The sequence below is a fragment of the Salmo salar genome, chromosome 24, assembly GCF_965601325.2.
Source record: "Salmo salar chromosome 24, fSalSal1, whole genome shotgun sequence".
In the NCBI taxonomy this organism is placed as follows: Eukaryota; Metazoa; Chordata; class Actinopteri; order Salmoniformes; family Salmonidae; genus Salmo; species Salmo salar.
In genome coordinates, this window is record NC_138314.1 from 26,429,883 (window position 1) to 26,445,696 (window position 15,814).

At 45.1% G+C, this 15,814-nt stretch overlaps 1 protein-coding gene across 2 annotated transcripts in view; it reads right to left on the minus strand.

Annotated features, from left to right (window-relative positions):
* Positions 1-485: 485 nt before the first annotated feature.
* The window catches only part of LOC106585474 (homeobox protein cut-like 2), a 114,588-nt gene continuing 99,259 nt past the window's right edge, over positions 486-15,814 (minus strand). The window contains exons 5-22 of one of the 2 annotated variants that reach the window (XM_014171712.3): positions 15,609-15,749; positions 14,669-14,825; positions 14,376-14,452; positions 14,227-14,293; positions 11,882-11,930; positions 11,021-11,125; positions 10,586-10,777; positions 10,436-10,494; positions 10,287-10,335; positions 9,948-10,047; positions 8,959-9,600; positions 8,283-8,384; positions 7,245-8,074; positions 6,623-6,788; positions 6,153-6,449; positions 5,730-5,918; positions 5,271-5,547; positions 486-5,105 (exon numbers count right to left, since the gene is read on the minus strand). In XM_014171712.3, coding sequence (XP_014027187.3) covers positions 4,292-5,105; positions 5,271-5,547; positions 5,730-5,918; positions 6,153-6,449; positions 6,623-6,788; positions 7,245-8,074; positions 8,283-8,384; positions 8,959-9,600; positions 9,948-10,047; positions 10,287-10,335; positions 10,436-10,494; positions 10,586-10,777; positions 11,021-11,125; positions 11,882-11,930; positions 14,227-14,293; positions 14,376-14,452; positions 14,669-14,825; positions 15,609-15,749 — 4,313 coding nt within the window. In that variant the 3' untranslated portion in view covers positions 486-4,291. Of the gene's footprint in view, positions 5,109-5,270; positions 5,548-5,729; positions 5,919-6,152; positions 6,450-6,622; positions 6,789-7,244; positions 8,075-8,282; positions 8,385-8,958; positions 9,601-9,947; positions 10,048-10,286; positions 10,336-10,435; positions 10,495-10,585; positions 10,778-11,020; positions 11,126-11,881; positions 11,931-14,226; positions 14,294-14,375; positions 14,453-14,668; positions 14,826-15,608; positions 15,750-15,814 lie in introns of both variants that reach the window. The other variant, XM_014171711.3, reaches the window with a different exon arrangement.

Consider the following 15,814-nt stretch of genomic DNA (forward strand, 5'->3'; position numbering starts at 1 on the left):
GGTCGTTGGGACGTCCATACCATAAACCCTTACGCCTATCATAACCGTTTTAAATTTAAACTTCAATGGGGTAGCGTCAGTTGGGACGTCCAAAGGATTCGGTTGAGACTTTTCCAAGAAAAGTACACCGTTTTTAAACCTATTTCTACCATCTTTGTTTACATCTGTCTAAACGTTACATACATTTTTAGTAGGCTTAAACTTATACTAGGCCACCAGAGAGAATTTGTCATTGTAGAAAACCAGCATTAACCTATTTTCCTATGCTTTTGTGCATGTTGACACCAACTTAGCATTGAGAAACGATCAAGCTGAAGCACTCATTTTGATTTGATTGATTTTAATTTATCATCAATAACTACTGCCAGAATAAATTACATTAAAATATTATATTTTCCCTATGTGTGTGTGTGTGTGTGTGCTCCAAAAACGGAGACCAATTTGTGATGCCTAAAGTGGTAACAAAAAACACAACACACATAGGATCTTATTCAATAATGTATTGGATGATGGCTTCATACATATGTGAATCCAAGACACTTGGTATATTTTTGTCCATTCCTTAACAGCTCCCAATGCCTTGAAACATGAGATGAGATGTTAGCCTTTTGAGCACCTCATCTGTATTAACAGGTTTTTATTACATTTATTTTGACAGGAGAGGTGACGCCAGAGCACATACTGTTAAACAACATTTGGAATCTCTTTATGATCAAACCCAAATCTCATAGGTAATTCAGTAAAACAATCGCATACTTGCTTACCCAAGTACTCAACCACCTTTTAGTGATGGAGGTCTATGACCATCAAATCACAATCTATCAAAAAGCCCAGAAAAATCATGAGGCTTAATTGATATGGGATAAAAAGACATTTCTAAATGTCTGCTTTTTACTTAGGGATTTGGGATAGAACATTTCAGAGGGACTTTGTTTAGTCCTGTTTTCATTCAATTCACCATCTTATTCACACATTACTAAACCCGTCTTGTGAATACTACAAAGAGTCAATTCAGTCAGTTGAATATATAACACATTGTGTCTGTCACCAAAACTGCCAATTGCAACATGCATGGTTTCACCAGCGTAAAAAGGGATAAGTGCTGATTCAATGTCAATGCACCAGAACAATAATACAAAACAGTCTATTCCCCTTGTGACCAGTATGAAATTGCATGCAAAATTCAAACAATTAAATTAGGTTTATGTGAATATGTAAAGGTCCATAAGGGTCTGTGTAAATCAATTCCTTTTTCAGCCATTTATTTGTCAATTCTTCTGTGTAAGACGATGAGATCTCATACAAGAAATGTTACTTCTAAGTACTCCCATACACAGTATCACTGATATAGAAAATGAGTTGTAAAAATAAAGGACAGTTCATCATAGATTAATATAGGATATCCAGATTCCCCATTTCATCCTCAGAGGTATACAGTGTCATTCTGAAGTGTCAAGCACATACTGTATCTGCTCAGCAAGTATGGAAGAGTCAGTTCTGTCAGGATGTCAGCAATTTTATACTTTTGCCTCTCTCTGTTTGCTTCACAAAAAACATTATATTAAATGACCTAATTATGAACATTGTCATTGAACCAATGGATTACAAAATAGCCTGCCATTTCTCTCAAAAAACAACCATTAGTTTTCCATGTGCATTCCCATAGTTAAAACTTCCATAATCCCATATAACATATGGCAGAACCATTCTGTCTACTGATTTCTTCTGTTATTATATTCATTAATTATTGTGTTTACCATTTATGAAAGCGACTGGTTCAGTAAAGCTTTAAGAAGCAAGTCTACCCTGAGAGAAGGTCTAAAACATGGGCAAGCTTGCCAGACCAGAACTGGCTCATATGGGTTTTAGTTAAAGGGATAGTTCCCCCAAATAACAAAATTACATATTGGTTTCCTTACCCTGTAAGCAGTCTACGGACAAGGTTCGGCAGCAATCTATGCTTTGGTTTAGTTTCCCTAGCACATTTTCAAAATGCTAATGTTTTGGAATTTGTGGCACAAATCCCATCCAACTCCTTGTACCGATATTAGCATTTTTCTGGCATCATGTCCAAATTATTTGAAAATATCTCAAAATGATTGTGAAGCTCAACAATTTTTTTTGTCACGTGCACAAGTATAGTGAAATTGCCTTGCTTGACTCCTTATAGATGATTTGAACATGATGTGCGAAAATGCTAATATCGGTAACATGACTTGAATGGGATTTGTGCCACAAATGCTAAAAGGTTAACATTTGGGAAAAGTGCCAGGGAAATAAAACCAAAGCATGGATTACTGTCATTCCTTGTCCATAGACTGGTTTCCTAACCCTGTAAGCAATGTCATTTTGTAATTTGGAAGAATGATCCCTTTAATAAATCTGTACACTATATTTCAATATAGTCAGCACATTTTGTTCAATAACATAAGATATAATTTTCAGTAAATGTGTAATATTTATATATCTATACATATACAATCCAAATCCTCTGAACTAGTTAGACAGTGTTTACTACCAACTTCAACGATACAGTAAAGGCAAAGACTCACTTGTGGACACTAAAAATTACATTTCTTGAATCCTCACAATTATTTAAATCTAAGTGCTGTAAGTAGTTCATACACAAGGTATTGAAGACCTATTAAAATGGTTGAGTACAAAACAGAAGGAAAATACAGAAGATTATAACGAACTGCAAGCATGACAAAACTAATATATTAAATACAGTAGTGGCTAGCGGCAAGGATAATGAGACAATCAATTCCATTTTGTGTCATAGAATGTACATTCTAACTGAATTCAATGTAGTCAAATGTTGGTCATACTGTATGATGTTCTTTCCATCAGGATTCATTTCCATGCTTTCAGATTTTTATTCCAGTCAGACAGAGCCAAACAGAGGGACATGTCAGTGCTCTTTAGTGCATTATTTCTTTCTACAGTATGTTACCACCATGTAATCAAACCAGAGTTGTTTGGATGACTCAAGACTGTGTTTGCCCACTGAGCTAAGAACAAGATCGACATGAAGGCAGGAGGAACAGCATGAGTCTCTGAAAAGACAGAATTAGGATGGAGAGAAAGAGAGCAGATGATGAATGTGTTCCTTTGTAATCCAAGAGTTGGGGTTCTCAATGTGGTCTTTAAAGAACGCTCATGTTTGCCTGAGACTCCTCACTAGAAGATTATCAGGTTCCATTGTTGTCTGAGACATCACTCAAACATATCTTAATCCATTTATTCAAAGGTTGGAAGGTCATGAGTGTGAATGACAACACAATCATGGCATGATCTGCATCAACAAAAACTGAGGTAACCAGGTGTGCATTGGCCCGTTACAGTCTGAAACCAGTGATTTAGAGGACGAGAGCAGTCTGAAATAAATCATGTAAACTGTGCTCATGTGTAGTGAGTTTCATTTACAGCCTAGTAAACCTCAATGATAAAAAATAAATACAAAATACACTAAATAGATTCTACTAATTAGATTTGACATTTCCTTTCTTATTTTTTGCAGATTTTTTTTTTTCACCAATTTTTGCTCAAGTATATCACAGGTGACTAACTATAAAGGATAACAGGGTCAGTGAAGTACCATGCTACATCTGGTTCAGAAGGCTATTGCAGACAATTCTACAACATGTACAACCACACTTTATATGTTTGTTACAAATGTTTCAAAACATACAACCAAGAAACCAAGTACATACGAGATGTTGAATATTTAGAGTCTTAAAGGACTATCTCTCAGTCAGTAGTAGAATTTCACGGTACTTGACTTAAACAGTCCTGTCTTACAGACAAAATCTGAAAAATTGCTATTCAAAAAGTAGCAAATTTGGTCAGTCTCTTTTTAAATAATTATAGTGCTTTTGATGGCTTAAGACAGGGGTCTTTTTTAATCTCACCCAGTGGCAATCTACACAACTTCAGTGTACATTTCATGACACCATAGCTGCAGAAGTCTTTACGTCAGAGTCCATTAAGTAAAACAACAGCTAGTGCTGTTACATATATTTCAAAGTAGTATCCATTATCAAAAAACCTAAAACACATTTATAAATATTTTTTATTTTCTACAAGTCCTCTAAGGGAATTTTTCTGTAAGAGTTTAGCTCCGGTTCCCCCGGTTTTCCGAAAAGGGGTATTTATTTAGTGTGATCAGACAGGGAGGACAGGCATTGAGGAGCCAGGCTCCACTCCATGTGCTCTGGAAGCTTCTCTTTGAGAGTCTCCCATGTGCAGTGCGATTCAGCAGGACTGAGGAAATGTGGAGGGAGGGAGGGGCCTAAAACTCCCACTCCAGGGTCTCCTCCCGGTTAGCTGCTCTTTCCAGCCTATGGATGATATTGTTGAGGTTGGCCATTTTCTCAGTGCGTCTCTGAACACTCTTGTTGGGCTTGGGGCTCTGGATGGGAGGCAGGGGGTTAGGGTCCAGGCTGTGGTTGGTGCTTGTGGTGGGTGGGTTGGGCAGGGATGGGGAGATGGGTGTAGAGGAAGTCGGGACAGGGGAGACAGACATCATGAGGCCGGGTGAGGAGGCAGCAGAGGGGGAGTTGAGGGAGACCTCCAGGCTGCTGCGACAGGGCTCCGACGATGCCTTGAAGCTGACCGGGTCTACAAAAGACTTGCTGGAGTTGTCACCTTCGTGCCTGGACTGGCTGGCTCTCTGGGGGCCATCTAGGGAGAGCTCCCCGTGGAAGAGCCCCTGAGCCTGGCTACTCATCCCTTCTTCCTGCCTCAGGCTCTGAATATAGTGTGGAGCCAGGTGGGGCTCTTGGCAGCCGACCATCAGGTCCCCATGCTCCGTTTTCAACTGAGGGAACTGGATGCCCATAGAGAAACACTGGGTCTTAGACTGTCCGATGAAGCCCTCCCTCTCCTCCTCCTCTCCCTCACTGGCCTCCTGTTTGACATGAGGCAGTGGTGTGTTGGCGCTGAGGGGGAGGATGGGGTGGGTGCGTCCAGTGGGGTGCAGCAGCCCCCTCTCATCCCCGTCTGAGGTGGGGCTCTGTGTGGCCGAGGGAGAGTAGCTGTGGTGTTCTGCATCCGTGTCGTTGTCCTGGAGACCCTCCATGAGGACCTCCCGTCGCATCCTGGACCTGCTTAGAAAAACACAACAATCAAACAAACAGTTGGAAGGAGTCGTGTATTTCATTCATCCAAAACAAGCATCTACGTATTCTGTTAGTAATTCCATGTACTATATTGATCAAATCTCATTATTCTAGTCCCTCTGGGGGTGGGGATCTGAAGCAATGTCTGACCTATAGTTGTGAAACCAGTTGATGACGGTATTGGTTTTGAGGTTGAGCTGGGAGGCCAGTATCTCAATGGTGTGCTGGGATGGGTATGGCTCCAGGAGGTAGGCCTTCCTCAGAGCCTCCTTCTCCTCAGCCCCCAGCACCACCCTGGGCTTCTTCACCTGGCTGTAGGGACACAGGTCTATGGAGGCCAGGGCCGGGCTCACACATTCAGAGCTGGCGCTGGGAGAGTCACTATCTGAGCCGGTACTCAGCAGCCCATACCGCCGCTTCAGATAGGCTGGGAGGACAACAAAGAGAGAAAGAGTTAGAGAATTCAATGACGACGCACGGAATAACATGAATCAATACATCACACAGTATAGCTGCTGTACATACATCCATGGGTACACTCAGTGCTCTACTGCTAACATGCAAACCCTGATAACAGAAGACCAGATACCATGCTGTAAATAGACCAACCTTTCTTCTCCATCTTCTTCATGTCCCTCAGCTTGTCCACATTGTGCGGGTCGTTGAGCCACAATTGCATGCGGACGAAAGGCTCCCTGCCTTTGAGGCTGAGTTTATGCCAGGGCTTGGGCCTGGAGAGCAGGTCTGACACTGAGCCCTGGGTGAGGCCCAGTATACTCTCCCCAAACAGCCGCTGGCCTAGAACACACACACAAACAAAAGGTGTAAACACACACCATAACACATTTCCCAAACAGAGCACACAAAGTAGATCTGTTTAAACACTGCTGACCTAGTGGATACATGACATAACTAAGACTCAGGGTTTTTCCTAGTCAGGTGGTCAGACCAAACCACAACACATATCAATAACTCACCAGAACATAGACACTCATTTCTAAAACCCATATCCAGATATACCAACAGACTCACCTAGGTTGTTGTCTGTCAGTACCTCCTTGACTTTCTTGGTGATAGCGTATGTGTCCAACTCTGGGTACATGGCCACCAGCTCCTGGATGCCCAGCGGGGTGTGGGGCTGGTGAAGGGAAAGCAGACTGGGGGTGGACTTCCCTCCCTCTGGGTGGGGGTTCACCAGGCCCTCAGGCTGCTGGTTCTCCTTGCTGCTCTCCAGGGTCAGGCTGATGGGCTCCACCAGCGGGCTGGGGTGGCTCTCCTCTGGGCTGGGGGGCGGGGAGGGCGACGACTGGGCCGTCACTGGGCTTTTATCTATGGGCGGAAGTCACAAAACATCAGAGGGTAATATAATCAGTTACAGCAACAGATAAAGAAGCAAAGAGACCTTCTCCATTCAACTGATTGACCAGAACTTAAACGTATACAAACTATTACTTCTATTAAAAAAATGTGTCCATGTTGCAATGTGATATGGAGTGGCCCACCTTGAGAGAGGCTCTGGCTGGGGAGCTGGTTGAGTCCTTGTCCCAGCTGGTCCAGCAGCCACAGCTGCATGCGGATAAAGGGTTCCCTGCCTTTCTGGGTCAGCTTGCTCCAGGGTTTGGGCCGAGACAGCATGTCACTCACACTGCCCTGAGACAGACCCAGCACCTGGAGAGGACACCAGAAACAGGCTAAGAGTCAGCAAGTAAAATAGAGTAAATACTAAACAGCTATTTCTAATGTGAATATGAATCTCAAGTTGATAAAGATCTTGGGGAGAAAAGTTTGGCTATTTCATACACTCTTTTGCAAGACGAAAACCAGTTTGAGATGTGACAAAAAAGTGACTGGCACATCAACTTCACCACATTACTATTTAAAAATGTTGCATATCTACAACCACTAGAGGGCGGTAGCACACAGTCTATAGAATTAAATAACACTTGCTCTGGAATCATCTTTTACTTAAAAAGAAGCCTTGCTAATTACTTAGATGTATGATGCTACAAGGCATAAAAGAGTCACAGAAACATCCAAAACAATGCAAACCATTTTAGATGAAGCATGGACAGACAAATCAGGACGGAGTAAGGAAGTTAGTACAGCGAAGTAAAGTAAACACACCTTTTCACCAAAGATCCTCTGACAGATGCCATTCTTGGCCAGCTTCTCTTTGACCTGTCGGGTGAGTTCGATGGTGTCCACCTCGCGATACATGTACATCTCATACTGCTCCGGCGTCAGGGGCGGCACGGTGGGCTTCAGGGTGCGGGGGATATATGATGGGTAGTAGGCCAGGCCACGGCCAGTTGACTCTCCACTCACTGAAACGTCTGACTCCACCTTCACCTCCACAGACTGCATCATCCCCGAGCCAGTGTCCTCCTCGGCCGCAGACGCCTCCTCACTGTTGGGCAGACACTCTCCGTTCTCCAGCCGGGGCCGGGCCGAGGGGCCCGAGGACGAGGACAGGGAGGGAGACACTGAGGTGAAGGGCTGAGAGTTGCCGCCCCCTACGCCGCCCACCATTCCTATGGGCCCCCGCTCCACGGACCAGTGCTGGTCGAAGTAAGTCCCTGCCTCGCCGATCTCTGACTTGACTTTACGGATGATGTTCTGAACGAAGGCGGCAGGGGAGAGGACACTGAGGGGGGTTTGGGGGCTGCTGACGGGGTTGGCCATGCACACAGTCACCGTGCCCCCCTCCTCCTGTTTGATGAAGGTGGGTAGGGGCAGGACCTTGGAGGGCTCAGGGAGACCCAGGTGCTTCACTTGGGGCCCAGCGCTGGTGGCAGAGGCCCTGCCACAGACCTCCATCTCCATCAGGGCCTGCTGCTGCGCCTGCATCTCCCTCCTGGCCTGCTCCAGGATGTTCTTGATGGTGTCATCTGAGCTGCTGTCTGCCCCGTTACTGCTCCTGCCCGAGGGGCTGCCCAGGGATGTCTTAATGTCACCTGCAGAGCACACACACATACAGTCACAACACCCCCCTCGTTACACACAACTCTATGAATACATACTCCACACCGACTTCAAAAAACTTAAACTGCCATCAAAACCAATTGCTGTCAAAATGTATACACCAAAATAATGATAATCTAAATGTCACCTGACCTAGCACAGTTGAATATAGGGTAGATGCATAACCTGTTCCAGACCCACCTCCTCTCTGGGATTGGATCTCCTTCTTGGCCTGCTCCAAGATATTCTTGATGGCGTCGTCTGACCCAGTTTCAGGAGTTCGGATGCGAGGAGTGATGCTCCCTGCCACAGAGAGGGTAACAGAGAGAGAGAAAGGGGGTGAGTGGGATGGCTGATCAGAGAGCAGTTCCAAGGCGTTGCTTTTGACTGGTAGATCAATGGCTGCCTTTGAGATCTTGGCATCTGAGGTTGCAGTATACGGCAAGTTCAACTTTCAAAAGCTCTGAAATCTGGGGAGAAAACAAAGTTTAAAAGTAACACAACAAACATGGGAGAGGAAGCCATGAAGAAGTTTGAGGTGCAGGCCAAGGAGATTAAAAGGTTTAACCGCAGAGAGGTCCAGAAACTACACCACCAGCCTTTCAAAACACACCACATGAGAGACGAGTTGGCAACTCTGCTCTATCCCTCAGCACTAATAAAATCCTGAAATGAAAACACTGCTATCGCAATACATCTGCAGACAACCTTCAGTTTTAGCATATTAAATGCTTTTAAATGAGTGCCTGCAATTCTTTCAGTTTAGAAAGTGAGTTTTCATGGCTCGGCACTGTGATCCTGTCCAGTATTTCCTGACACACCCAGTGATCTGCTGTTATATCTGTGGTTCAGAATAACCACTGTCCAGTCCACTCACCTCTCTGTCGGACCTGGATGGTTCTGAGGGCCAGAATGTTCTGTTCATCAGACAGGAACTGTTTCATCTTGATGAAGGGCTCCTTGCCTTTCACTGTCAGCTTCCTCCAGGGCTTGGGCCGGGCCAGGATCTCACTGACCGAGCCCTGTGATAGGCCCAGCACGTAGTGACCAAACACACGCTGGCCAATGTTGTGCTTCAACAGCTGCTCTTTGATCTGGAAGGCAATATCCGCTGTCTCCAACTGGTCATCATCGCCTGCAGTGGAGCTCCCACTCTCCGATTGGTCGCTGGGCAGGCCAGCCTCAATGCCCCCAGTTCCTGCAGGTCCCTGATTGGTTGACATTAGGGCGGCTTTGGCTGCATACAGGGCGGTGGGGAAGGCCATGATGGGGCTGCCGGCTTCCTTCTTAAAAAGTGGGGAGCAGAGGAGCTGCTTGTGGAGGACGTGGTCCGCAGACAGCCTGCCCCCTGAGCAGGGGGACACAGAAAAGGGGCGGGGGAGGTCGTGGCTAGAGGAGGAGACGTCCATGGTGGGAGGACCAGGGCTGGCCGAGGTACGCACATCCACCTGGGAGACTGAGGAGAAGGACCCTGTGGGCCTGCCCCCCTCTCTGCCTGACTCCTCCGATTGGTCCTCATCTGCAGACACAGTCACACTCAGTTTGGCAGCACTTTCACAGCCACTGGGGTTAAAGCTGCATAGGACCAACACAGACACTACATGAAGCTTACATACACTGTGTAGTCTCGGGTCTATAAACAACAAAACAGCTTTCAAGAACTACAATTAGATGTCATAGACATAGGGCACGTTCGACATTCCAGCTGACTTGGAAGGTGAGTCGAGACTGACTCCCTGATCTACAAATCACCTTGCATCATAAATAACTACTGAATACGATTTGTAGATTAGTCAGTCACAATTTACCCATGATACATCACGGTTTTGATGCTCTCGAACGTGGCCATAGACACTGTTGCCTCACCATTGTTGTGTAAGACTCTGGCCTTATCCATCAGGTATTTGTGAGAGGGAAGAAAGGCCTCTTTGTCCAGCAAAAGAGCCTCTGCAGCCTTGGCAGATTCCTGGTGACACACACATCGTAATTTAACAGCCTGTGTGTATCAATTATAGTGGCTGTAGATGTCCTTACAATGGATGCTGCTCACTAAGGCATTCAATGGCACTGCTGTACTTTTCCTTCCTTGACCGCAGTGGAACATGAAGAGGAAAACAAAAGTCTACTTTGAAATAAACTACTCTGTTTAATACTGGGCTATGAACAACAACGCAATACACAGCAGACCGTTAGTAAATATCTCACCTGGGACGAGTTACCATTCGCTGAGGCCAACTTCATTACCTTCAGTATACTACAAGAGGGGAAAAAAACAGTATGAATGTTATATTGTGTTCCTGTATATAAGATGGTGTAAAACGTTTAGTAGTCTCTTATCAAGCACTGTGGGTCACCTGAGTTCTGTTTTAATCTCGTCATAGTCCATCTGGGATTGCAGTTTAGCTTCTAATCTCTGAAACAGTCAAAGAGAGGAAGCATATTTCACAAAACTCCACTAACAAGAAGGTACCTCTTGCCATTTGAGTGTGTGCAATAGAACATACCTCAATAGCTTCCGTTTTATAGGCCAGCTGGCGTTCCAGCGATATGATCTGATTGGCTGAGGTGTCCTGGACTTCCTGTAGTGCAAACTGCAGTCTCTGTATGTTCTCCAATAGCCTGAGGATCTCACGGTCTTTAGCAATCAGCTTAGCCTCCAACTTGGATGACGACACACCACCCTTCTCATCCCTCTCCTAAGAGGAAGAAAGACAGGGTGTGAGAGAAAGAAAGTCAAAGAGAGTAAGAGACACTGAAGGGTAAGTTAATGAAAGGCGATAATTCCTTTAAAAAAATTTATATATTCTGCCATCCAGAATTCACACACTTAAAAGATCCATGACGTGAAGCTTGACTTGGCTCCCTGTCAATGAATTTGAAGGGGAAGAAATCGAGGAACACATTGATCTAAAGAGGAAGTGGATGTGGTCTCGTCTTACCCCACTAGTGCCCTCTGGTGGATCATAGCTGCCTGGGGTGGTGCTCCGGGCACTGGCCAGCTGCTCCTTTAGCCTTTCCACCTGCCTCTGGGCCATCTCCGCTTTCTACAACCAAACATCACAGCATAACAACTCACACAACAAAACACTGACACAACCAATCTGTCAGTCACTCAGCAGATATACAGATGAACTGGTCCTGAAGAGAACAGAAAGACAAATCTGAGGACAGACCCTCAGCAAAAAAAGAAATAGGAGAGGGGTTGAGACAACGCCCACCAGCAGAAGAGTGCATCTACCACTCCATTTTGCTGAGAGGGCTGTTTAGTCAGCGCACTTTCTTCCCAAACTGTTTACCTGCTCTGTCACACTCGGGCTGCTAATTAATGATTCATTTTGAGAACATTTATCTAAGAGCTGCTGGCGGAGAGAGAGCGTAGGATAGTGAGCGAATGACAGAGCGAGCAAGCGAGAGAGAGAGAGAGCGAGAAGGAAATAGAGGAACAAGAGAAAGAAGGAGAGAGAGAAGAGAAATCACTAGGAAGGAAAGATAGCAATCAAGGCAATGAGGTAAGTAAGAGCCCCAGCTCATAGCACTCCGACATCAATCGCGCTCGGCAGTCTCTCCTGTCCTCTACTGAGTGTTGCCGTGGTGCCGTGGAGCACCCACAGACGGGGGCCAGGTTTTTCTGTCTCTAATCACAGGGGCTCAGGGAGTGGGAGGCAGGGGAGGAGGCGGCATGGGGGCTGCAGGATGCAGGGTGTCTAATTAAAACAGGAGGCTTGATTACAGGAGTGATTACCTTAACGAATGAGCATCTCAATCAGAGGGCTGCCTACAGGACGGCAGGTCTCACTCACCTGGTTCGCCTTCTCAAGGTTCATCACAATCACGCTGACCTCCTCCACCCTGGAACACACACAGAACCAGCCAGTGGGTTACTGAGGGGGCTATGATTTATACACCCTCCTTGACTTTTACACACTTTTCTTACATGATTCACAGTAAATCACACACTGCCGCAGTCTTCACACAACATCAAGAAAGCATCAGTCCTCATATCGCGCCCTGGACTGCCTGTCTGACCCCTACTCTGAGTTCTTTGGAGATTGCATCCCTACATTCCTCCATACATCTAACAATCAGAAGTCTAATTTAAATAGCAGCTCTGCCAGATTATTCATGAGGTTTGTTTGAAGTTCAACAGTTTCTTTTTAGACACATGGGACTTGATTTTCAAAAGGTGGAGAAAAATGAATTAATGGGGATTGTGAGATTGATTAAAATATGCACATAGATTTCTGGAATTTTTCGGGACAAAGTAACCCCTTTCCGTTTCACTAAATGTGTTTTTGAGAGGAAATCAGAGATCTTGTTCACTATCAAACAAACTCTTTTCAAACCAACCATGTTCTTCCTCACCTCCGTCTGCCCCCACAGTGCCCTTCATCTCACTGCTGGTTATTATGGGCTTGCTTTAGGAAGATTAATGACACAAACAACTTAACTCATCACCCATTCTGAATAGTCACAAAGCATTGCTTTCCAACATTTTGTGTGGTTAACAATAGTTAGAACCCCAAATTCAGGACATTTAAAATATCCAATATTTCTCCATATTAATTAGTAGTAGTGTTGTGCTGGTGTACAGTCCAAGACTCACAGGGCTCTGGGCAGTGTCCAGGCCACGCCAATAAGCCTATGATAGGTGGGACCACACTGACAGAAAAAGGAACGAGGTGTCACATACAGAATTAATGAACTTGTGCAATATGGAAAAATGCTTTGTATTGATTAACTGTTCAGATACTCAAAATCAGCCAAAGTAGCCAAATTACCCTAATTAGCAACATCATGGAAAAAGTCAGTGAGAGTAAGAAGAGGTAAAGTTGGAATCACAGAGCCATGGGGATGAGTCCTGAGAGAGAGGTAGTGGTGATTATGGGCCAGGGGGTTGTGTATTCAGTATTCCTATTAGACTACTGCGTCAGTTGAGGACAACACCCACTCATATGTCAACCCTTATAGGATGTAGAACTCATTACCTATTCATTAACTACAAACCCAGCCATTCACAAATGAAGCACTGGCCCGGTGGTCCAAGCACCAACACACAACCATCCTTCCTCTTCCCTCACAGGGAGCTAAAGAGCTGTCACTGTGAACAGCTGCTGAACATGAGAGGGGAGTCAAATGGAAAATGCTTCAAATCCAGCAGAATGGATGGCGGTGGGTCTGGAAAGTCCAGTTCAATAGCACCATGGATTAAGCCTGGGAGAAAATCCATTACCACCGGCTCAACCCAAAAAAAGGAGTGTTTACTTTTAATGTCTATCGACATCCTTCATACAACTTCAGATTCATTTCAACGTTGAGTTGGATACATAGCGCTCACAGATCCAGGACAAGGTAGAATATTTTCTGGAGCAATCTTTAAATGGAGCCATTCTTCTTGAGGCGTGTCAAGGCTCTGGCCGCCAGACAGAGGCGGCCAACACAGAGCTCTCCCATCCATAGACCTGCATTAGTCACACCGCGGTAACGTCCAAAATGGTTCCCTATATCAGGGATCATCAACTACATTCAGTAGAGGGCCGATTGTTTTTCTTAAGCGGAAGGTCGGGGGGCCAGAACAATTTGTAAATAATTCGTAGACTACAAATTGACCGTAAGAAGCCCAAACAGACATCATATTTGAAAAACATAATAATTTCAACCCTTGATTACATTTGTATAATCACGTGTCTTTTCAAATCTAAAATCACCTAGAGCTGATTTCCTGGTGTTTTTACAGTCTCTTATGTCCAACAATGAAAAACACCTGCAGGACGCCAGATGGGGAACCCTGCTCTATATTGTGCACTACCCGCCTAGGGCTCTGGCCAAAAGTAGTGAACTATAAGGAAATCGGGTGCCATTTCAGATGCACCCTGTATTTACAATGGCATTCTGAGGGTTCAGACTGGAAATGGGTACAGTACATTACAGTGGGGGAGTGACCATGTGTTGATTAGAGTAGAGCAAGCATGGCTAAAGAGAGAAGGCTGAGCATAGTGGTGTATGCATAGGTGGGCTGAGTAGGGACATGCAGTAGTGTATAAGGAGAGACCATGAGAAGAGTGAAGGATTGCAATGGACATGTTAGAGAAGTAGCAGAGAGGACAGCATGGACATAGACAGAGTGGAGAGACAAGCAGGCTCTTACTTGTTGGCCTTCTCCTGGTCGTATTTACACCGCAGGTCCAGCAGGTCTGTCTGGGCTGTGCTCAGAGCTAGAAAGATAAAGGAAGGCCATTAGTCATGATGTCCTTTCGCCACAGTGTCCAGAAAGGACCATCGGACAAAAATACTCACATGAATGCAGCACTTTGATCCTCTCCTCGGCCTCACCCAGTCTGTCGGCCAGGGTGGTATCTGTGTCTTCAACCTCCCTATGAGGAAGACACAATGTCTAAGATGACCAAACTTTCATAGACTCTCAGGAATACAGCACACAATACTGCATTGCATTCTGTTTACATCCAGGTCTATTTTCATTGTACAGTATATGACTGATGAGGGCTGTTCTAATTTTTGTCTTTATTATACACATCATATCATGTTCACAGGGGTGTGAAGGAGGCGAGGACCAGGCCTGTGTTTCTCACCCCTCTGTCTGACTCTGGATCTGGTGGTTCTGCTGGTTCTGCTGAGGTGAGCCTGTGGCTCTGAAGGCCTGTTTGCTGTTGGGAGTCATCACACAGGCGGTCCAGCTCGATGCCTCCCCAGCTCCTGATGCTGCTGCTGGGCCGTCCTCTGTGTCGTCTGTGGAGAAGAGAAGGATAGGAGAGGGAGAGGAGTACAGATGAGTGCTGTAGTCATCTGAAGTGAGGGACCACAGAGAGAGTGCATGGAACAGAGACATCCTTGTGCGCTTGGGTTGGAAACAGAACAGAAAACTGGAAAATAACAACATTTTTCAAGGAACAGAATGAGGAACAAAAGTGATTGATACTGTTCCGGAACAGAACCGTTATTTTAAAAGCATGGGAACAGGTTAATAACGTTCTTTTTTACGAACATGTGATTTTTTTCCCAGTCACAACAAATAATACGCAACAAAGCACCTATGCAAATCCCTCACTCTGTCACTCAGAAACTTATTCCAGCATCTGCCTGTCAGCTGAAAATAGGCTACCTGCCCCGCCAAAGTATAGTCTACTGTAGCCTACTGACGTTACAAGCGTGATTCAGAAATTAGGGAGAGAGATTTTTAATAAGAGAAGAATGGATTCACTTTTTCAATGCTAATTAAGGATACTATAGTTATTACGCTTCACATTGGATTTATTAACGACAAAAAGTTAAGACGTCGGGGAACAGTGGAACGAAACGACAAAAAATACATCTGTTCAGAACGAAACAATTGGAAAATAATTTCTGTTCCAACCCCTGCTTGTGTGGCTTATAGTGTGTTTTTGCACAACAAAAATACTTTCTTAGATGTTTTTCTCTGAAAAAGAAATACTTTACAACTTTGAACAAACAAGCAGCAGTGAGCTGGGCCTGGGCCCATTCTGGGGTGAGTGCTGTGGCCATGGCACTGACCTGGCTTGTTAAGGCACTCCAGGTGTCTCCTCCAGTGCCTGCTGACCTCCCTGACCAGAACCTCACTGTCTGGGGCTGAACACTGCAGCTGCTGCAGCCTCTCCTCCAGGGTGTGTGTGGCCTCCAGCACAGGAGCTGGGTCTGAGAGAAAAAACACACGAGATGGAGAGGAATTTGCTATTTTTCTATGAACCATTCCACACAAA